Source organism: Cavia porcellus, unplaced genomic scaffold (assembly GCF_034190915.1).
Source record: "Cavia porcellus strain 051 isolate PalLab524CR breed Dunkin Hartley unplaced genomic scaffold, mCavPor4.1 scaffold_16, whole genome shotgun sequence".
In the NCBI taxonomy this organism is placed as follows: domain Eukaryota; kingdom Metazoa; phylum Chordata; class Mammalia; order Rodentia; family Caviidae; genus Cavia; species Cavia porcellus.
In genome coordinates, this window is record NW_026947499.1 from 59678744 (window position 1) to 59702602 (window position 23859).

Here is a 23859-nt window from a genome sequence, read left to right on the forward strand (position 1 = left end):
AATTATGACTTAGTGAAACTTACCTCCAAGTGTCTTATACACAGGGAGCAGAAAAACTGATCACTTTTGGAAGTGATAGGCCTTGCAGAAGGGACTGTATATTCATTACCTAATGAACACAACTCTATGAGGTAGACACTCAGTTATCCCATTCCAAAGAAGAAAAAACAGGAGGAGAGAAGCTAGATAGCTTATACAAGATCACAGACTGATAAATAGCAGAGTCCAGATTTGAAGTCACAGCTATCTGAGTTCCAAATGAAATTTGGAAGATTGAGAGAAGCACTGTCTCTGTGCTGTAGAGTCTGAGAGGGTTTGGTCTCCTGGAGCCCAAACAACCCAGGGTGGGACCACTGTAAGGATTGCAAGGCCTTTGTAAGTTACCATCAGTACTAAACGGGCCACCAAGCCACACTATTGCTCCTTAGCACATGTATGGATTACTTTACTAATGCATGAGTGTTATGGTTTAGACCTGAAATGCCCCCCCCCAAGAGTTTCATGTGTGTGGCAGATGACTGGATCATGGAAGTACTATATTCATCAGTGGAGCTGAATGTGTATATGAAGACATGGCGTTTGGTTGGAGGTGGGTCACTGGAGTGGGGGTGACATAGAAGGGTATATTCTTGTCCCGAGCTTTTCCTTTCTCTCTCTACTTCCTGGCTGCTATGCAATGAGCAGTTGTCCCCCATCTTCTACCATGCTCTTTCTACCTTGGAAGCCAACCAACTATGGACTAAAACCATTAAGACAAATAAACCTCTCCTTTAAATTGTAGGTGCCAATCATTTTGGCTCGGAACAAAAACAAAAAAATGACTAAGACAAGGGAGTACTAATTGCAGGCCTCAAACTCATTTGTAAAATATAATTTTCTTAATTTTTCTATATTTCTATAATTTCTATTATGAGCTCTCATTCTACTAGGAGACAGAAAACTCTATCGCAGCTAATTCTGGCTAAGCTCACTCAAGTGCATCATGGCACAGAGGCCCATGGATCACCAGGCACATGCTCGGCCCCCTCATACTGACATACAGGCACGGCACCCAGGGGAACCTTGAAGGCTTCCCTTCTGCTCAGCCCCAGGCTCCTCCAGTTTCTTTGCAGAGGTTAAAGAATTTCTCCCAAGATACTGATTTGTTCTTAAACAAACAACAAAAAATGAACTTACACTTGGAAGCCTTGCTGCAATATTACATGATGATGTCATTATTTATGGAGTCCTCACTGAGCCTATAAAATCCAAAGGCTTTACAATCTGTATTTACAGTGATAGACATAGACAGCCTCCCCCAACACCATTTACACACACACACACACACACACACACACACATCCCTCCCAAATAATTCTGTAAGTCAGCCCATGTTTTGATGTAACTGTGTGCTCTCTATTTTGGCATTGTTGGAGCAGCCCAAGTGAAGCTGCAGATTAAAATCGCAAGTCTTGCAGCTCAGACAGGGAATAAAGTACAAACACTGGAAGTGATCTCATTTGCTCAGAATTGTGCTTTTAAAGCTCAAGTTCCCTTGAAATATGAACCAAACAGAATATAGCATTTAGACAAGAGAACTTTATCCAGTAAATATTAATTAATGAATAAATGACATTTTCATACTTATTATTGGCATGCTGATTAAACCATACATTTTTCATACTGCTTCTTTTCAATTTGGGACTACGATTATTTGTAAAAATAAGTATGCAGTACATGATGGCAGAAATTGATGATGATAATCTAGTGACTTACAGTGACAAAAGCTCAGAGCAATACATTGTCCATTTTTGGTTCCTAATCTCTAGAGCTTTTATGCAAGATGAATTTATGAACTTTCAAAGCGCGAAAACTAATTTCTGAATCTTACAGAATAATGTCAGTGACAATAACAAGGAGGTGGCCAGGGAGATCATTTAACTTCCCCTCGGCAATATCAGCCTCCTGGTACCATTCCCAGTTAAATAAAACCTGAATAAAACACTGGATATGCCACTCAAAGGCAGCTTCAGAGCGAATCCCCAGGCTTCTCCCTCCTGCAGACAGCTGTGTTGAACTTCTGCCTGCTGGCGCAGAGACGTCACTGTCCTAATACCTGTCTCTGTGTCAACATCTCCACAGCCACCACCATCTTGCCTTCCAGAGCCTATTTCATGGTTTGGACAGAAGAACTTCATGGCACAGCACCGCACACCACTCCCACCCCCACATAACACAAGCTACTTTCCACGAAGTACTCATTTAAAGAAAGGATGAGCCTGAGAACCCACTCTTGGTGATCCTGGTGGAGCTTTGGAATGGCTTGGGCTTCGTGGTCTCCCCCAGGCCACTGAGGGACTTGGAAGGGGTGCTCTCAGAAGTCTTTGGTAACGCAGGAGTCTCGGCTTCTGTTTATGCAAAGGCTGGAATCTGGAGTGCTTATCAAAACCCTCAGTGATCCTGTAAGCCGGGGCCCCTTTTCGTCCTCTTTTTTTTTTCTAGAGAACATGAGAAGCCCTTCCTGAGTAGGACCACGATGGCTGCTAGAGCTCAGATGCTGCTGGTGCCAGAGTCCTTGCTCTGAGGAACCCATGCAATGCTCTTTCACCACATCCAAGCCCTGTCAGAGGTGGAGACAGCTGCAGAGTCACACACATGGCTTTGGGCCCTGGGCAAACAAGCCAGGGCAGTGAGGAGAAGACCACTTGGGCTTGGCTTAGGCGCCCTTCGTCCTTTCCTCCCATCTCACTGGAGAACCTAAAGGAAATGGTTTCCAAGCAACATTCTTGGCTCTAGCTTTGCTCACAACAGGAGCTTTTCAGAAGAACAGAAAGAGTGCAAAGCAAAGACTCCCCCTTGGGCTCAGAGACACCATGTCTTTCCCAGCTGCAGCCCAGCCTTCTTTACAGGTGCCTGGCCACAATGGCCTCAGGGTCAGCATCTTGTCAACTCTTATGAGCAGATTTCATTATGACTGCTTACTTCAAAAAGAGGATTTAACCCAAAGCAGATTTAGCAGGCAGTTTCCAAAGGGCAGTGGAACCCCAGGCCTGACCTGTGAGAAAAATCTCAAAGTCTGCACTGCCCAGGAGCTGGGGGTGGGGCGTCGGAGTTAACATAGAAGCCTCAGATTGCAAAGGAGCCTCAGAGAGGCCCTGCAAGATACCCAGGTCCTCCAGAGGGTGTTAAGTGTAGAGTGAAATGTCTGAGTGTGCCCACGGGTGTCCTGGGTGCTTAGTCAAGTACTGACCTGAGGGAAAACATCCTCCCCTAAAAAAAATACTAAACTTTAAAGTACTTTAACAGCTAAGTAAGAGTCAGAGCTCTCCGCTAAATTCTCAGCTAAAACGTAAAAGCTTGATGATACATACCAGTGATGCTACTCAAAATATTAAAAGCCTGGTAAGATGAATTTTTAAAAATAAAATTTACATTATGATTTTTACTCCTTTCTGTATAGAACTTTGCTCAGGAGAGGTTGCTGCAGTTTAGGTGAAATCAAACACTTCCCCAAAAAGGAAGGAAACAACTGGAATTGTTCATCGAGAGCTGACAAACATGAGACTAGTAAATAAATGTATCTGCGATGGGCATACTGGATCATGACCATAATGGTACTCTGAACTGTTACAGGTCTCTATCAGGTGTTGTTACTGCAGTTTCTCTTAGAGGGCACAAAAAATGGTGAAAAAAGAACAAAGAAAGAGGGTTCAGGGGTGTACCACCCATGCATCACCAAAACCTGCTCCACCTGGACAGCGCTACCTCTGGAATGCAGCATGGTAGGAAACTGTAGTAAAGACTGATACCTATCTCTGAATAAAATGGCTTACAAAGTGATAAAAATAATTCTCACAGTGCTCTTTAACATTATCTAATTTCAGAATTTTAAAAAGTCACTCTCAAACCAATTGCTACTCCTTTACCTGACCACATTCCAATGCAGGACAACAAACTAGATGATCATGGTAGATACGTACAATTTTTATTGTCTTAGGAACCTTGTTTGCTGTATCTGTAGCTTAAGGTTGAAAGTTCTGACAGATTTAAGGAGTGGGATTTATTCTGATTGGTTACCCAGAAATGTCAAACCAGATTTTCATCTATTTGTTCAAACATGAGGCTGGTCAACTTAACTTAAAGGAGCTTAAGCACAGATAAGTAATGTTAATACTTGTTTATTTTCCTTTCTCCCTTCCTTCCTTCCTTCCTTCCTTCCTTCCTTCCTTCCTTCCTTCATTCTTTCCTTTCTTCCTTCCTTTCTTCTTTTCCTTCATTCCTTCTTCTCTCCTTCCCTTCCCTCCTTTATTTTTCTTAGTATAATAGTCAGCTGGTACAATGTCCTGCATTAGAATGTGGTGAGGCAGTAAGACAGCCACTTGGTAGATCACACATAACACTTCACTGAGTATTCTTTGTTTCATTTTTCCTGTGTCAAATCCAACAACACACGTGCAAGTAAGCAATACCAATAATTTTTTTGTAGAAAAAGCATTTAACATACAACTCATTCTGTTTCACTGTTTAATTTATGATAAAAGCTTCTTTCTACTACTAAACTAACTGAAGAAAACCAAATCTCTGTTTTGGTAACTAAACAAATGGTAAAGCTAGAACAGATAAAGATGTTGCCAGGGGCTCTTGGTTATAAGCCCCAGACACAAAAGCAGAGATGCTGATAACTCAAGTCATCAGAGTTCAACAGCTTTGGTTTCAAAGACTGTGGAAGTCACAGGCATAACTATTCAGGGAGCAATTCAAAAGATGGTAGAAAAGTTCATTACAAAGCTTTTCATTGGAGGTCTCTGCTTCCTATGTGGCAATTTGGGTGTGAGAATGGGCTTAGAGGCAACATAGATTTGGTTTTTATTTGGTTTGCGGTTGTTTTTATATGGAGAGTTTTACAAGGTATGTGGCTTTTAAAAAGTTAAGCAGGCCGAATAGTCATCAAGTCATTTATACCAAACCAAACACTGAGACTTTTCTACACAAATATGAAGCATAAATACTGTGGAGTTAACATATGATGGCTACAGTTAAGAATTCCTCAAAAGCAGATTTCAACCCCAAAGAGAAAAAGCAAATTCTTTCCGGTCGAAGGCAATCTATAGGGACAGTTTTCAAATGTACAGATGTTATCGACCAAGCTCACATACAAGCTCCCTGGGTTGCTTCCCAGTTTTATGGAACACCTTTGTGGAAATGTGACACCCACTCGCGTGCACCCTGAACACATTTGTATGATAAGCACGGGTAAAAGTAGGTCTTCCCGTCTATGTCACCAGCACTCAGAAAGAGGAATCGGGCTGGGCCTGTCCTGTGAGGGGACAGACAGGGCGGGCGCCCACGTGTTACCTCTCCCGCTCCCGCTCCAGCAGGTTGGTGAAGTCGTCGCTTTTGCTCATGTAGTCAGAGTGCTTGTGCTTCTCAGTCTCCAGCTCATACACTGTGCGACGGTGGCACTTCTCTGCCAGCAGCAGCTGCTCCAGCATGCGTCGGTACGTCTCCTTCTGCTTCTCCTCAAGCCTGTCCAGCTAAGGAAGCAAAGACGGGGAGGTGTGATATTTTATTTCACTGACCTAGGACTCCAGAGAGCTGGTTTACATTTTTTTGTCTGGTGACGGATCGCCTGGGAGGAGATCACTGAACACGGTATTCTCCTCGTGTCCACCACCCCTGCCCTTTCTGTATGTCAACTGACCTCATAAACTAGCCACAATAGTGCTGCATCTTCCCTTCCTCCCTTCAGATCCTGTAAATACATGCGTCACTGGTAATCTTTCAGGAGAACAAACTCCTCCATAGTTTTAATGAGATAGCACAAAGAAAGAAACTGACAAGCATTCCTCTTCATCTCAGAAAGATTAAGATCTCAAGCTTCTCCTTTGGCAGTAAGTATCATCATCATAATCTTTTTTTCCAAGCTTGCAACTATATGCTTTTCTAGGAAAGCAGATGAGGGATCCAAAGTCCTCTTTTTTCAAGAGGGCTTTAGAACTCGTACAAAGTATGTATCTCTATAAGAAGTCTATCAAATACTATTACAGAATTGTTTGTTTCATTTTCTTTGGCCAGGGTGTCAGACCTTTAAGGAATCCGGCTTTGATCATCTTTTTAGTGCCTGGCACTGTGCTAGCACAGTCCCTGGAACAAAGTAAGTGTTCACTAAATACTTACTGAATTGGGCCAAATCTTAATCGGACTAGGCTTTGTCATTTTTGGTACTACTGAGGCTATGTTATTCATATTATTCATAATATAAATTAATAATCTAATTAGTGATCTCAATAACTATCAGGATAAATAATTGAGGTAATGTAGCTAACCAGGATACTTTAGGTTAGATTATTTAGATACTTCATTGGAGAACAGTTAGAGTATCCTCCGCCTTTCCACTAGGTGACAGTATCACCACCTCCAGGTGTGACTGTCCCCATTCTGACACTGTCAAATGTTCCTTGCAGAGAGAAATCCACCCTCGCACCACTACCTACTGTTGCTGTAGTACCAACGGATGTATTTAAATCCTCACTCGAACCAACAGCCAAACCCCTAAGACCTGGTGTCCATACCAGATCTGTCCCTCCTTAGATTTCTGCAGTTGCCTTTCGGTTATAAGAAGGATTTGAGCCAGGAATGGTGGCATGCCTGTAACCCCAGCACATGGGAGGCTAAAGCAGGAGGATCACTGCAAGTTTGAGACCAGACTGGGTACAAAGTGAGCTCAAGGCCAGCCTGAAGTGCATAGTGAGACCCTATCTCAAAAAGAGAGACGAAAGAAGGAAAGAAAGAAAGAAAGAAAGAAAGAAAGAAAGAAAGAAAGAAAGAAAGAAAGAAAGCAAAGAAACAAAGAAACATGATTGGACCTTTTCTCTGAATTTTTATATGCTAAATGCAAATGGATCACTTCTGGGGGCCAAAATTAAACATAGGCTGTCCCCATCCTCAGTACCTTCTTCCCAGATCTCTACTGCCCTTGTTTAGGAACAGAGACTAGATGGTGACTGGCAAAGAAACCCACATTAACTGGAAGCTGATGATATCTAAAATCATTAGAGTTTGGTATATTTTCCTATCTTCTGATAGTTTTGTTTATATAATCTGTACAAGAAATTTCCCATTGGAATAGCTCCTTATTGCAAACTGTTCTCAGAAACACTCCCAAGCTTTCTACAAATGAGATATTTACCATTTTTAAGAAATTTATCTAGTCTTGCTGGAGCATCATCATTATGAACATGGAGAAAGAGCAGTTTCCCCCGCTTTTGATCCACCTACATCATCATGAAATAGGACCCTGTGTTCTCGGAAGAATCTGGAGACCACTTGCTGCCTGTTTGGCACCCTCCCCTCCTCCTCCCTAAGGAAGGGGAGTCACTGGAGTAGGGAACTTGGAACGTGCAGCTCAGCCCACACATTGTACTCTCAAGGACCCAGCTTTTCCCAGCATCTCTCAGCCTATCAAGGAATTGTGCAGGGAAGATGGCGGCATTGTTAATTGGACAGTTGGCTGAGAAATCCAAAGAGACTGATGGAGTTGTGGGAGGCAGCCTCAGCCTCGCAGAGTCCACTTGGGCCACGACACTGCATTCCCAGCAGCTGTGGTCCTGGGAGAGGCCCCTGAAGCAGGTTGCTGTGTGGAGGATGCAGTCTGGACCGGCACCAGCACGACTTGGCCCAAGCAGAATTACATTATTAGGTCATTTTCTGTCTCAGCGCCTACATTGCTGAGACAGTGGGGCAGACAGCGTATTTCTCAAACAGAACTCAGATCCAAACTTTAAACTGTGCAGGCATTAGCGAAGGATTTAGCATTTCGTTGCATATAAGAACTTACACTGGTAGCAGTGGATCAGCCATGCCAGATACTATTTCTTGCTATTTTATTTGGAACTACTCATACATCAAGCTCCTAAGTGAGAACAAGGTGATCTATCTTTGTTGACTCTGTGGCTCATCCAGAGACACTGAAGACCATCTACCATAACTTAGGACCAGAAAGAGGTTCATGAATCATATATACTGTGTATCTGGCTTTTGGCCCACAGATCCAACCTGCAGCCCAGCACAGAGGAGTGGCTTTTATTAATGAACAATGAAAATGGGATGGGCATCGATTACTTTGGAAGGATAATGTCCACTTGGATAGCAGTAGAAGGAAAATTCAATGAGATCATCATAAAGCTAAAGGCCAAAATTTTACTAAGGAAAGAGTGTACCTGGAAATCGTATTCTAAGGAATCAAGTTGTCAGAGCAGTGCAAGGACTGGAGATGGGAAATAATTTCAGTATGTTTAGGTAAAAAAAGGAACATGGTTCAAGATATGGTGTAAGCTCTGTTACCTGCAGAGAAGTATTGAGGAATTCAAGAGGAGAGAAATTAATTTAAGAGGAAACACAAAGCCTCAAAGACAGGATAGAGTTCAACAAAAGGGACATGGATCTAAGTCTTTCAATCACTGCTGAATCGGAATGGGTAGCCAGAGAGCGTGGAGGCCTGATGCCAAGTACAGAGCAGCGTGAACCCAAGGAAGGAGGTGTCAGGACCCCGGAAACAACTGAGGAGCATGTTGCAGATCTCTAGAGTCTTTCATGAGATCAGCTGGGGCCCCTCCCTTGAGGATGAAGGTAGCTTTTCAAAGCATTTATATAAAATACAGGCAGTTTTAAGAAATACAATCTGGGAAGATGAGACTATGACCTGTGAAGCATTCTTTGGTGAATTCCAGGGTATCAGCTATTGCGAGGAGAGGTGCTGGTATTGCTCAGGGCCTAAACATGGAACGAGAAACTCTGGTACAGGTGGTTTGAAGGAAAGAGGAGGCAAATAAAAGGGAATCCAAGAAAACAGCAGACAACTCTAAACACAGATGTGCTGTGACACGAGACGGCCTCTTCATGAAGGGCGTCCACCACAAGGACACAAAAGCAAATACGATTGGTGTTAAGCAAATGGTTTTGGTTGACTCCAAACACCTTGATCTTGCATGCCTCATGGGGGAGACTACACACTGAGAACTTGGAGGCATATTTGAAAATACATATCAGGCCTGAAAGCATAGGGAAGCAGAAGCAAGAAAATAAATTAAAATCCCTCTGAGATCCACAAAACAGGAATGGAGAAAGGGGGAAACTGAAGAAAATGGTAAAATGCCAACAATAAACAGACAAAAACAACTCAGCCGAGCCTTCCTACCACAGGAAGCAATTTCAACGGCAGGAAATACATTTGTTGCCTGAGTAGAATTGTCACTCAAGGACTGGAAATTTCAAATTTAAGGGAAGGCTTACCAGAGGTGTTGGTGCAATTGGAGGCTGAATCAGAAGAATCATGCTACATTGTAAGTTTAAAACCAGCTTAGACTACAGTACAAGACTCTGTTTCAAAAACAAAAACAAACAAAATCAGAGAGGGCACTTAGTTCTGAGGAAGCACTACCTAACTGCTCTCTAGGCCCAAGTCACACAGGCTTCAAGGGAGTCATTATTTAAAGACATGAATTTCTTAAGCTTGTGCATAGAAGATGAGAAAAGAAAACAAAACAAAACAAAACAAAACAAAACCAGGATTCAAGTGGTTTCAAACATACAAGTGGAAAAGGAGACCACCTAAAATAAGACCTATGCCTTGAGGAGGCCACCCCATAAGTCCCAAGACTTTGTAAAAAGACAGGTACATTTGAAATGCCACTCACTGAAGGCCAAGGTAGTCCACACAAACAGATCCCTCCAGCTGACCCAGGGAACACCATTTCCTGTCATCACTGACCTTTTGATGGTAACATTGTTTGATAAGAACCCTGCCCCACTATCTAGGACCCTACTGTAGTTGAAGACATTCTCTGTCCTTTCCTCAAAGGTGCCCAAATCCCTGCTTTGCTCTTGGTAAGAGTAACATAGGCCTGTCCTATACTGGGTGCTAAGGTCAAGGCACGTAACGTTACTTGAAATAAATTGATCTTGGAGCTGGGAACTTTATTAGCTGTATTTAAATGTATGAGCATGAATTGGCACTATGGTAATTGCATGTGTCCTAATAAACCTTCAGATTACTTGAAGAAAAAAAAAGGATATGGCACTTCAGGATAAATTAATGCAACCATGAAGTGCTAATGAGACCAGCTTATTTTACTGAAAAAAACAGTTTTCAGATAATCAGTTGAGATCTGTTTGGTGGAGATTGAGCAGAAATAGATATTGGAAGGTGGGAAACCAAAACTTGTTTTTCTTGGAATTTTGCTTAAGAATTATGATCTGATGCTCTGGACATCAGTGTATAACAGTGTTGAAAGGATTTAATATTTGCTACTTAGTTTCTCCCCAGGGAGAAAAAGATTCACTGTGGTGAATTCACCGCTTACCCTTCGGGGAATGCTATTGGAAAACCTAGCTGGGCCTAATTTGGTGTGGAAATTATAATGATCAGTGACTTTGGTGGGGCCTGAGGTACAACATGGCTTTGAGGAGCAAGAGGTAGACTACTTGCTTGTGGTCCCAGGAACCTCCTGGTGCACTGATGTATTGGGGTTCCCTTTTCATGACCCCAGAAGCCAGACTGCTCCTGCATAACGAGAGCTTGATTGTTCATACCGAAATCTGTGGCTGGTGAAAGAAAACCTTCTCCCTAGCATTTCTATTTCTCTCACAAGACAAGCCTTCATTTGTAGCACTGGACACCATGCTGACTTTCTCTCTCTTCTTCTCTCTCCCTCTTCACTCACTTCAACTGAATGGGAAGAAAGACCTTTCAGATTGTTGAGAGGAGAAAGGAACAAAAACGTTTGCCCAGAACAAAGAAGCTGGTCAGTTTCAAAACAAATAGTGAATGTTTCTGCTCTGCTTTGCAGTCCATTGGAGGAATAGCTGGGCAGGCGCGCCTTCTGAAGGTAGTTTAGCAATTTCTCTCTGCAGGCCATCCACAGAACGTGCTGGGCTGGAGCCAGGGAGGCTAAGTATGTCTGCTCTAGACTTGCCTCTCCCTTTGCAGGAGCCATCTCAATCTCTAGCCATGGGAGAAAAGAATTAAGGAGCCCTAATGAGACCATTTATCCAAATTGAGTTCTCCAATTCAGGTTATAATCTTGGTGTTTTTTTTTTTTTTTTTAACCTCTATGCATCTTTTCTACTCCTCAAATCTCTCCACATTCAGAATCAATTAAGGCTATGGGCAATTATCATCTTTAAATCCTAGCAAACACTGTACTAATGGCTAATATTTTTGAAGTGCATTTTGTGCTATACGTTATGTTATGAACTTTGTAGGCATCACTCCATTTAATCCTTAGAACAACTCTGTGAGATGTACAGTGATTTCTTCCACCTCACACATAAAGGATCTGAAACTTTAAAAGGTTTATGTGACTTGCATAAGGCCATGCACAGCTAGTAATGGTCCCTTTCAGACACAGAAGCAGATCCATCCTGCTGACTGCATTTTGCTACATAATCATCTCAACATTTTTTTTTTTTAAAAAAGATGAGACCATAACTCCAGTTTACCCTTGTTGCACAAATTGGAAAATTACGGGAGCATCAATCCAGGGTTGAATACTATCAAAATGAGGTCTTCTGTCAGATCTGTCCAGTTGAGTTTTTCCATAGACTTGATGTAAATTAAAGGTTAAATTTACAAAAGGGTGATTCAATTTTTAATTTCTGTATTATTTTTTATTCATAATACTAATATTTCCGCTTTGCATTTTGTTATGAATTTGAAGAATCAGTATGACCAGATCCACAAACTGGTATCCTAATTTGGCACTGTTATAGTATGAGAGTTTTAAAATGTGGCAGCATGGGTAATTAATGACAGCGGTCCACAGTTCCTAATATGATCAGATACTGCCCAAACATAATTCTTTTCACCTTAAAGGATTATCCTAAGTGTTTCATTGGTATTTTTCCTCAATTACTGTATTATAGTTACTCATATAAAACCTTTTAAATATGACGGGCTTTAAGATACCAGAAAAGAGTGATATCAAGTTCATTTTTTAACATTTATAACCATAAGTTTAAAGAATAAAATCAATTTGATTGCAAACAACCATCATGAGAATAATTGACAATTCCATGTTTGATGCGTGCTTCAAATTTTTGCACATGTTATTTCTTAGAGAGTAAAACAAGAATATACTGCAAGAGCATATAACTATCATAGTCAAATGGAAAAATATATCCCAAATTTGAATCCTATTTAAGCTTCTGAAATTATCATTGAAACCTCTGGATTATAACCCTTCAATTGTTTATATTTTAGTGCTACAGAAATAGAACATAAAAATTTGCTTTTGGACAAAAATGTTAAATTATGAATAGGCAGCTATCTCTCCGTTGTTTCTTTCTAAGGAGACTTGTAGGTATTATATTTTACCTCTGAGATGGGTTTCTCATACACATCTTCTCCTATGGACTTCTCTTGGGCCAGAATGGCATCTCGATGCAGGACCCGAAGCACTTTCTCTGGCTCTGCAGATCCGTAATGAGCTTCCAGAACCTCAGGCTTGGTTTTTTCCGTCTTCAACATATGGATCACATCTTCTCTGGCCTGTGGTAGAAAGTGCAGCAAGGTAAGATAATTAGCCATCTAAATCAATACTGAGCTCACAAAATCGACATGGAGCTTGTTGAATTGATCCCCACCTCTCTAGGGCTATTGGCAAATTCACTGAGTATTCTGCTGTTATTTTTTACCAACAGCAGATTGGCAAGCAGATAGTCTGCTTCAGGTTGCTAGGAAGCAGGCAAATACGAAAAGGGTTTGTACTAATATTAACCACACAGATATTGCTTGATCTGAGTAGCAGTGTTTTGGGAGAGGCCGGGATGGAGCTGGTCCTGGGAGTCCTCATCTGTTCCTGTGCACACGAGATCAGTGACAATGTAAAATCTTCTAATTTCTATTTATAATTTCAATGCTTTATCTAAATCTGGTGTAAAGGAAAATACTGCTCCCTTCAGTGTATTGCTCCATGTTAATTATAGCCAGCTATAACTCCATGTATAATTAACAAATGTCCTTTATTAGTGATTTCCTGTTTCTCATCAAACCATTCATTTTACACAGAACACATGGCCATGAACTCACACTGTGCTTCATAATCTAATGTATTCATGCTGAAGGTGAAATTTCACTCTTCTAGCATCCAGCCTGCTACCATATGAGTCAGGTTGGGATTATGGCTGCTAGTTTAATTTTTTAGCACGACTAAGATCTTGCTGAAGCTCTGAAGAAAACCATGCGATTGTGGGTTTTTACGTGGTGTTATCTTTCTTCCTCATCACATAATGCACATACATCTGGATGTATTTTTTACTGGTTAGATGTGATGCTGTTTCTAGTCATGATGGAGCTGACATTTGCTGAACACACTCCCATCTGGACAGACACTTGGAGCTGTTTTTCCAGCACTGGGGATGGGTTACATATTCCGACTTCATTCCAACTTGCATTGAAGAACACACTGGCTGGGGTCAGAGTTTTAGTCTATGGCTGTAGATTAGTTTTCTCTGTATTAATGCTAACTGTAGATTTGAAACAATAAATCTGGATCATTATGATGGCTACCTAAACAAGAGAGCAACCACAAGTACTATATTTACAGTGTGACTATATGAAATTTATGTTTCTTGAGGTTTCCAACTTTTATGGAATTTTTAATGTCCAAATTATTCTAAGTCCAGATGACTAAAGACCGATTTATTTCTGAAACAACGATGAACTGGAATTTGCATATTTTAGCATCTCTGCCACATATACACATGCTCACTTCATGACAAAAATGGAAAATATGAATTTTGAAGAACTATGATATGGAATGGTAGTGATATTGTTAAGATCAGAAAATAGGTTAATGAAAGGCAATGGTTCTCTTTGGAGAGGAAAGAACAGAAGCATTGTCTCAGAGTGAGGACTGACTTCATGATGTCTCAGCAAAAGGTAACTGCTTAATCCAGATGACACAGCCCTGAATCAGGGTGCAGCATACCTGGTGAGAGGGGAGCAGGCATAGCTCCCTGCTGTATACAGTGGTCCTACACCGAAGAAGCCACAAGACTTGTATATCACTATACAAGGCTTCAAGGCTTCAAGGAAGGAAGGCTTCCTACGTTCACAGCTCACACAAGTGAACATAGACACATCTTCTAAAGAAATAGTTCTCAACACTGGCTGCACTGGAGTCTCCTGAGGAATTTTATAAAATCCAAATGCCCAGACCATGCTAGACTACCTACATCCAAATCTCTGGCAGAAGGATTCATACATTGGTACCTTTTAAAAGTCCTAGATGATTCCAGGGTTAAAATTACTGAGCCCACTCCCAAGGTACACATGTGTTCCCCAAGGGTTCATGTGCTGGGAGCTGGGTTCCCATTGCAGATATGGAAAGTAGTAGAATCTTAAAGATCTGAGATTTAACACAGGTAATTAGGTCATTGGCGATCCTCTCAGAAGAGATTGGTGTAGTTTCCCAGGACCTTCCTAGTCTCTGAAACAGCTAGCTGTACAAAAGAATAGGCTGGTCCCTGGATCTCTGTGGCCTCCTGTCTCATCCTATGACAGCTCACTCCCTCCCCTTCACATAGTGTTCTGCCACAGTGCCACCCACTATACCATGCTACAGCCAACAGGGCACTCACAAAAGGCCAGGCTGGTGGGCCAACCAGTTTGGTACTTCTAGCCTCCAAAAGTGTCAGCTGAATGCATTTCCTTTCCTTATGAAGAACCCGGTCTTGGGCATTTTATTACTAACACACTTATTGGTTAAGAGACATAACAACTAAACTGAACAGAAATGAAAATGTGTGGCATTACCCTTTCTAAACTTTTTCATTTTGTTGCAAGTATTTTTTTTTTTTTAACTGTGTGCAGAATAGTGCTACAACCTTTCTTCTTTGTGTCATGCTCACACCTGAAGTCAGTCTTTTGCTTTGGCCCACTTCATCTTGAAGGAAGAAATAGAATTTACTAACTTAGGGAATCATGAGGAGGAAAACTTTAGAATCACATTTGAAAGTGAAAAAATGGTGATGAGAAAAGGTTGCCCAGCCAGAAGTCTCCATAACAAACTGCAGTCTTTTCCTGGTCTTTGAATCAGGAAGTGATGTTTTCTAAAACGCACATTTTAGCATCTCAACTACAAAGACCTATAGGGAAGACATAAAATGTACTGTCTTGTGAAAATAAATTGAAATATAAAATAATACAAAATAATGTACTTCCACTTGTCTAATAAATTGAGATACTGATTCAAAGTGAAATTTAAATACTTCACATTTCTATTCCCCTGCTCTCTAAAAAACATTACAGTGGGTATGTAAAAACAGAACAAAAATAGAACTCAAATTCTTCAGAATAGAAATCACTGTAGAAGCTTAGAAAGTAGATTTGATCATATGGTACTTTGTTAATTGAAAAAAATTCTGAAACACCAAAAGGATAAACATAAAAGCTTTGGTAGTGAGATTAAAGACTATTTTTATTCTCCTTTTTGTTGATATATATCTTATGAGCTTTTTACAGTGAATACATAATTAATTTTATAAAAAGAAACAGTTGTGCTTTTATAATGAAAGAAGAAATACTATATTATTTCTATTTCACATAAATGAAACAAAAGAAATAGTTTAGTAGAAAGCTCTATTCCATATATCTGATGCTGAAAAAGCTACCTTCATTCAGTGATCCATAACCCCACACACAAGTCTCGGGGATCTAACAAAGGATGACATAAAGCCAAATTGCACAAAGATTGTACTACAACCTCTTAGGCATTGTTTTGTTTCATTCATTGTTTTGATTCATTTCAAGCAGCAACGGATCCAGAGATAGAACAGCCACTAAGGTGAGTAAGTGTACTAATAAATACAGTGTAGGTGTAGGAAATACAGGTTTTCCTGCTGACATTTGTTCTGATTAGCAACATTCTAACTGACAGTTGAAGGAATCACAACTGAACTGCTTATGAAGGACATTCTGAAAATGTACTTGTCTGTAATTATGGATGAAAATATCAGAAAGTGGCTTTTGAATGTTACCTGTATCAAATAATTTTAAGAGTATAAATTGCACTACTAGTTAATACAGGTTTACACATCCTGAGCATGAAAGAACTCAAAGAAATCTTCAAGTTCTCAGACAAACAAAATTTGGACTACATGAATATAATAACATTATGGTATGGTAGAACAAGTCCAGGTTTAAAGAGACACAAAATTAATTTCTATTTCTACCTGTGCTGTGTAATTTAAAGCAAGTTGTTAACAATGCTTTGACCTAATTTTATCATGTATAAAATAGGATCACAATAACTTGCTTACAGAATTGTTGTCAGGATAGATTCAGATATAAAATGCATACTATAGAGCTTGGACACAGTAGATATAAATCAATGGTAACAATTTGGTTTCTTTCGGGTTTCCACCATTAGATGACTTTAGGCATACAGGGAAAAAAAGAGTTTTAAAAGATGTATTTTCTCCTAATCAAGTGTAAAATGTTAAGACTGAGAGGGTTTAATTGTCTATACATTTCACAATGTGATCTTATGGATTTTTTCAAAAGGAGTTTTAAGACCAGAACAGTTTGTATCCAAACATTATTTAATCTCCTTGACTCAGTTTCCTGTAAAGTAGGGACACTAACCCCTCTGCGTCATAGGAATTTTAGTAGATCCTAACAAGGTATCACAAATAAAATGCTTTACAAACTGTAAACAGGAGGGTATTTCAGTTTAGTAATTTAAACTATTCAGTTTAAAACTATGTAAATATTTTTGGTATTTATTTTTTTTTTATTTTTATTTAAGGAGAAAAGAAAAGAAAGAAAAAAAAAACAGTGAAGGGGTACAAGTTATACAGATTTACAGAAGAAAAAAATGCGCAGTAGGAAATCACTAGTTAATGGATTACATATTGCCATCTTAGAAATAATTGTTCAAGTCACAAAATTAAAGCTTGTAGAGTGGACATTCCAACAATGATACTGCAAACAGTTCTGTTCAATGATCCAATAAAACTCTGTGATATCATTTTCTATCTTATACATTTAAATATACATGCAGTTATATAGTTTAGAGCACTTTCTTTTCCTCTCTTTTGTACAGTGACTATTACACATTTTGGGTTTCATTGCTCCCACGGTTCTAATTGCTTTTTTGGAAGAGAGTAAAACCAAATGTGACATAACAGAACAGAATCGGTCAAGTCAAAAGGGTGGACATAATAGATAATATAAAAACATAATACAAGGTGATCAACAATGGTTACCATAATGGCTCCCGCTATTTCTAATAGAATTGCCTATATCATTAGTTGTGATACAATTGAACAAAACCGTAAAGAATAAAACCGACAAAACCAAAACATTGGAGATATTGTAGGTCTTCAAAAGTAGATAAAAGTCAACGAGAATGGGCGTTATAATGAATCTCATTATCTTCTCAGCTGATGCCTAAACTTTCGAACCTGATACTATCCAGCAAAACAGAATAGAGGAACCTCAGTCAAAAACAAGATGGTGAGAGTAATACAGGGCTTCAAATCGAGATAATAGAAAGTCAAAGTGGGTTACTATATTATATCCTGCTATATTTTTCCCTTTAATTAAATGGATAAAAATTAAAAAGTAAATAATGGAGTGGAGATTGAGAAAAAAGAGGGCATAACAGCGAAACAGGGCAGATCAAAACATAACCATTTAAGCAGAATAGTGTTTCACCACCAGATAATCCTGACCCAAAAATAGTAACCATATTGACTCCCTCCCTGAAGTCCTTGAGTGCAACTTCATATACTGTAGCATTAAGTATATCAAAACAATGTAAAACCATTTAAGAGAATGACAGCATTATAGAGTATTTAGAATCAACTAACAGAAAATGAACAATGGTCTCTGTATAATCTCCTTGTCTTTAAAAGGTTTTTGCTTATACTATCGTACATAACAAAATCCAATAAGATACAACCTGTTTAGACCATTGGAGACAGAAAAACAAAAGCTAGATGAGACTTCAAAACAAGATGGTACTAAATCAGCATTACCTATTAAGATGTCATTTTCTCAAAAAAAAAAGCTGTTCCTATCATCCAATCTTCTCTGTCTCATTTCTGTTGAGCTCTTTTTCTGTCAGTAGCTGTCAGTTTGTCTTCTTCATTTTGTTCTCTGCTCCATTCGTTGTGGCCTCCCCGCCACTATTTCTGGGTTCTTTGTATTTTTCTTTTTTTAGAATATCCTGCAATACTTTCTGTAGGGTTGAATTGGTGGTTGCAAATTCCCCCAGTTCCTCTTTATCCTGGAAGCACCTCGTTTTTCCATCAATTTCCAGGGACAGTTGTGCAGGATATCTCAATCTTGGCTGGAGATTATTAACTTTCAAAGCTTGAATTATTTCTCCCCATGCTCTTCGTGATTTGATGGTTTGTGAAGAGAAATCTGCTGTAATTCTGATGGGTATTCCCTTGTAAGTGATCTGTTTCTTGTCTCTTACAGCTTTTAATATTCTGTTTTTGTATTGAATTTCTGGAATTTTTATTATTATATGCCTGGGTGTTTCTCTGTTAGGGTTGTAGGTAGCTGGGGTCCTGTATGCCTCATACATCTGAGTATCTTTACCTTTTGCTAAATTAGGAAAATTCTCCTGGATTATTTCTGTGAGTAGCTTTTGTAGTTCACTTGTTTGTATCCCTACTTCTTCTTTTATGTTCTTAATCCTTAAGTTATGGCTCCTCTTATCATCTTCTTGTCTTTGTATTATTGCTGCGTGTTTCTTTGTTATTTTTAAGAAGTTTTTCATTTCATTTTCCCATATTACAAGTCTGCCCTCCAATTCAGATAGTCTGTCCTTAGTTTCTTTCAAGCTGTTATGCCAGTCTTGGATAGACTTCTTAATTTCTTGATAGTCCCTTTGAACCTGCTTCACATACTCAATGCTTTCTCTGTTTTCTCCATCAAGCAATTCTCCCCTCTTTTTCTGTTCTTCCATTCCACCATCTGCTTTTTCCTGGGTGGTGCTTAGCATTTCTCTAACTATTCTGCATACTTCTAGCTTCAGGTCATTGATAACCTCATTCCTGAATTGGTCTATGAGGCTCTCTATATGGCGCTTAATGTATATTGGTGCGGTGTCCACTATTGCCTGATTCTCAGGATTGGGGGCCGAGGAGCCTTTTTTGTTGCTTCCCTTCCCCATATTTTCTGTTCCTTATAAAATGCAATCTTACATAGGAGGCCCGGCTTCCCTGCCTGTCAGCCACAGCCTGATCAAATTGCGCTGGCTAGTTGTTCCCGCCCACCCCTGCGCCCCAGGGAGTTGCGGAGGAGGCAGCCTACGCGGGAGTCGGTTGCTCCTCCGGGCCACTGTCAGGCTCTGGGATCTGGGTTAGGCCAGCCTAGGGAGTCCGCCAGCAGCGTCACCCAGGCCAGGCACTTTTCACCAATCCCGTCCGAGAGGGGAATGTGTGGCTGGAGTTGCCACCGCGCCCTGCTGTTACAGGACTGCCTGAGCCCAGAAAAACCTCCGCTGGAGTCAAACTGTGGTAGGGAGTCAGTTTCTCGCTCACCTCGCCACCAGTCAGTTTTCGTGTACGCCTCCTTGTCCGTCCTGTTTCCGACTCCGTTCGCAGACTCCCGTTCCCAGAGCTCAGCGCGTCTCTCCTTGCCGAGCCGCTGTGGAGGCAGCCAGCCGCCGGGCGGCGGGAAACCCAAATCACGGTTTCCAATGGCACGCGGTCGAGCCTCCACACCGAGACTTTTCTGTTCCTATTTTAGCGCCAGGACTGTATCCTAAGTTGGATTCTCTCAGCCCAGTTCGTTCCTGAGTCAGCAGAGCATATCTCTACTGGTTCATATCTCCTTAGTCCGCATCATTCCTGGCCTCTGAGCCGAGCCTTTCAGAGAGCCTTCAGTAGTTGCTGTTGTCTGTCCGCCATGTTCTCCCATCACCAGTATTTATTTTTTCACCAGATCATTCTGATTCTCTTAGAAAACAGCTTTTTTGTTCCAACTGATATAAAACACCTATCACTTTTTACTAAAAAAAAAACTACTTATGCTTGATCTATATTCATTGTAATATGCTGCATATACTACACACTAATTCTTAGTTTAAGTATTCTAGGCCAGTAGTGGCAAATCTACAACACATGTGCCATAGCGGGCTGTTTGTTATCATCGAAAGCTCCAAAAAGTTCATCATCCTGGGCTGGGGATTTAGCTCAGCAGCATAAGCACCTGCCTGGCAAGTGTGAGGTCATGAGTTCAATTCCCGGTGCCACAAAAAAAAGAAAAAAGTTCATCATACTGTCCTAGACTCTAATTACCAAAGATAGAGTTTAACATGACTAATATTATGTATTATATGTTTAGAACCACACTATTTACCATGAACTTACTCCAGGTTTTTGAATTGCTGCAAATAATAATCATGGAAGGAATAACAATGCTGTCTTTAAATTCCTGTTATTTATATAGTTTAATATAGTAAATCAGTAATTAATGTATCAATCAATGAATTAGTGATTACAACTATATGATCACAATATGTTTTCTTTACTATTCCAGACATACAATTCAACTCATATAAAAAGATACACTTTTGAAATAAAACCATTTCACATTTCCAGTTTGAAAAACGTGTTAATATTTGTACACAAGAATAAAATTCCAATCTCAGAAAGCCAGGCATTTTTAAACTTTATTTTCACATAAAAGTTTAATCAAAAGCAAGCAGTTAACATTCTGGGGTCCTGGGGAATTCCTAAAGAGACCATGCAAAATAACTCAGAGAGAAGAATGCTTTGAAGAGGATTCTCAAACTGAGCTGCCTTCCTCTGTCCAAGAGCAGGACGGAGATTGCAAGCAAAAGAGACAATGAAAATGTTCGATTTTTTTTACCTGTGCTGCTGTGGGGGAATGACTCAGAGATCAGGACATAAGAACAGACTTATCTTCTTCAGGAGACCCAAGTCCTCTTTGCCAGTGGAGTAGACCCAGTGGAGCAAAGGATGTCCCTTGGCAGTATAAAGAGCTCATTCCAAACATGTGGGGGCAGCAAAGAGCTGCTCTGACAAGGCGAGGCCAAAGGTGAGCGCGGGATTCATCTTACAAAGTCCAGGGAGGGCAACTAGCTTTGTTGGGATAGCAGGGTTCAGGGGAGACACGGTAAAAATCCATCCCAAAAGGGGCTGAATCCAATCAGTCACTCAAATATTTGTGCATGTTTACTTTATGCAATGCCATGTATTTATTATGAGACATATAACTGCATCCTCAGGAATTCAAATCTGGAGAGATACAGACAATTGAAGGGCTTTTGCAATGTTGTCATAATGAGGGAGGAAATACTGGGAGCCAAGAAGCTCAGCTAGAGGAACACCTGATTCGGATCTGAGCTAACAGAGGAAGCTTCTTAGAGGAAGTGCCCTGAAGTCTCACAATGAGTACATGAGCCAGAGAAACAAAGAATGAGGTAAAAGGAGAGTGTTCCAGCCAAGGGAGACTGTCTACAAAAGCCAAGTAGATTTACATCCGTAGAGTGGTGTCATATGAGTGATAAATTCATGCAAAGCCCTGTAATCAAACCGGCAGTTTGCATTTGTCATGAGGCAGTGAAGCTTTGCAGTATTTTTTAAAGCGAATAAAATAAAAGAAAGCAAAACAGAACAAAGCAAATCAGAAGAGAACAATGCAAAGCTTTGGAGTTTTTAAGCAGTAGGACAGGGACATGGTCAGAATTGAGTCATGGGAAGACCATTCAGGTGCTGTGTGAAGGCACAGAGATTCTGAATCAGCAAGTGTGCTGGTGCATTCTAAGAACTGTGTTTTGAAATATCTCTGCAAGTGGTTCTCAATCACAGATACACTTGGAAACCACCACTGGAGGACAGGTAGCCAACTCAGCATCCAAAGCCCTTCAACAGGCTCAGGGTTAGCTCAAGGTCCTCAGTGGCAGCATCTGATTCCCTTTGTTACCAGATATGCTGACCTTTCTTTACTAAACAAGTATGGTCAGTTCCAACCATCAGACTGAACCAGGAGAGTCCTTGGGGACTGTGGGAACTGCTCGCCAGTTATGGACAAACAAGGGCCACTAACTGTCCCCGTTTGCCTACTATAATTGGAGCAGAGTCTGGGAAGCTGGACTTTTGAAAACCAAGGGCAACCCTGGCAAACTGAAACTTTGATTATCTTGTGGAAAATATCAACTAAGAAGGAGACTAGTTACTCCATGTTCCATATCTCTACACATAGTAGGGCAGCTGTAACTGGTCTTGCAATGGACAGGAGCTGAATTTTATTTTATTTTATTTTTTATTTTTTTATTTTTTTTATTTAAGAGGAAAAAGAGAAAAACACAAAACAAACCAAAGCGGCGTAAGGGTACACGCAATACAGAACTACAAAACAAAACAAAACAAAACAAAACAAAAAACCATAACAGTAAGAAATTACCTGCTAGTAGATTACACACTATTTTCTTGAAAATAGTTCCTCAAATCACAGTATCAAAGAACACAAGGTGGACATTCAAACAGGGAGACTGCAAACAGCTGTGTTCAATGTTCCAAAAACATTGATAAAGTCAGCTATTTAACACCCCCAAACACACTTGCTGTTATATCCGTTAGAGCTCCTTTTCTTTTTTTTTTTTTCCCTCTCTTTTTTACAACAAAATTTACACATCTTGGATTTTATTACTCCTTAGTGCTTATTACTTTCTTTGGGGGGGGGGGAGAATACAGTCAAATATGGCAAAACAAAGCTGTCAGTCAATACCAAGGATAGACGTAGCACATGGTGTAGAACAGAGTACAAGGTTATCACCAATGGTTATCAACGTTGTCTCTTGTTTCCTTAAAAAGAATTGTCTATCTTATTAGATATTATAAAGTTGGACAAAACAGTAGAGAACAAGACCAATAAAACTTAGGCATTGTAAACATTACAGGACTTCCAAAGAAGACAATAGTCAAACCAGAATGGGTATCTTAGTGAATCTTATTGTCTTCAAAGTAGTTGCCTATGTCTTCAAACTTGATACTATCATATAGAATGGAACAGAGTCTAATCAGTCAAAACAAGATCGTGGGAGTACTACAGGACTTCAAAACAAGTTAATAGGAAATCGAAAAGAGTTACTATTTATATATCCTAATTTTTTTGAATTTTTTCTTTAATTAAGACAAACACAAGAAATGACTAAATAATTTTTTTTTGAAACAATAAGGAGGAGATTGAGATAAAACAGGACATAACAATATAACAATAGAGGTCACAGCATGACTGGTTCAATAACCTAGTACTTCACCACCTTATAACCTGACTTAATAGTAGTTACCATAGTGTCTTTTTCCTTGAAATATTTGGGTAAAACTTCATATACTCTAGCTTCAAATATTTTCATATCAAGAAGCCCAGAATAAAGCCTTTCTAGTTAATGAGTGAAAACTTTATAAGGCTTCAAGGCCACCTAATGGGGAATCATGATTACCACATATTTTTATATATTTGAATCATTACTTACATTAGGGAAACTATTCGGTATTCACACATGCGAGATTGATTTATTTCACTTATGAGTATGGTCTCAAGCTGTGCCCATTTATTGATAAATATCTCAATGTGATCCTTCTTTATAGCTGAATAATACTCCATTGTATAGAAATACCACAACTTTTTTATCCATTCCTCAGTTGATGGGCACTTGGGTTGTTTCCAAGATCTGGCGATTACAAATTGTGCTGCTATAAACATAGGTGCACATATATCACTGTGGTATGATGCTTTCACTTCTTCTGGGAATATGCCTAGAAGTGGAATAGCTGGAATAAATGGGATTTCCAGTCCCAACTTTTTGAGAAATCTCCAGACAGATCTCCACA

General features: G+C 39.9%; 1 protein-coding gene across 6 annotated transcripts in view; it reads right to left on the reverse strand.

Moving 5' to 3' along the window:
- Positions 1-23859, reverse strand: part of Filip1 (filamin A interacting protein 1) — a 223602-nt gene that overhangs the window by 40366 nt on the left and 159377 nt on the right. For 5 of the 6 annotated variants that reach the window (XM_063226903.1, XM_063226900.1, XM_063226901.1 and 2 more), the window contains 2 exons: positions 12353-12526; positions 5335-5513 (listed from right to left, as the gene is read on the reverse strand). In XM_063226903.1, the coding sequence (XP_063082973.1) occupies positions 5335-5513; positions 12353-12526 (353 nt within the window). Of the gene's footprint in view, positions 1-5334; positions 5514-12352; positions 12527-12621; positions 12750-23859 lie in introns of those variants that run through there. The other variant, XM_063226904.1, reaches the window with a different exon arrangement.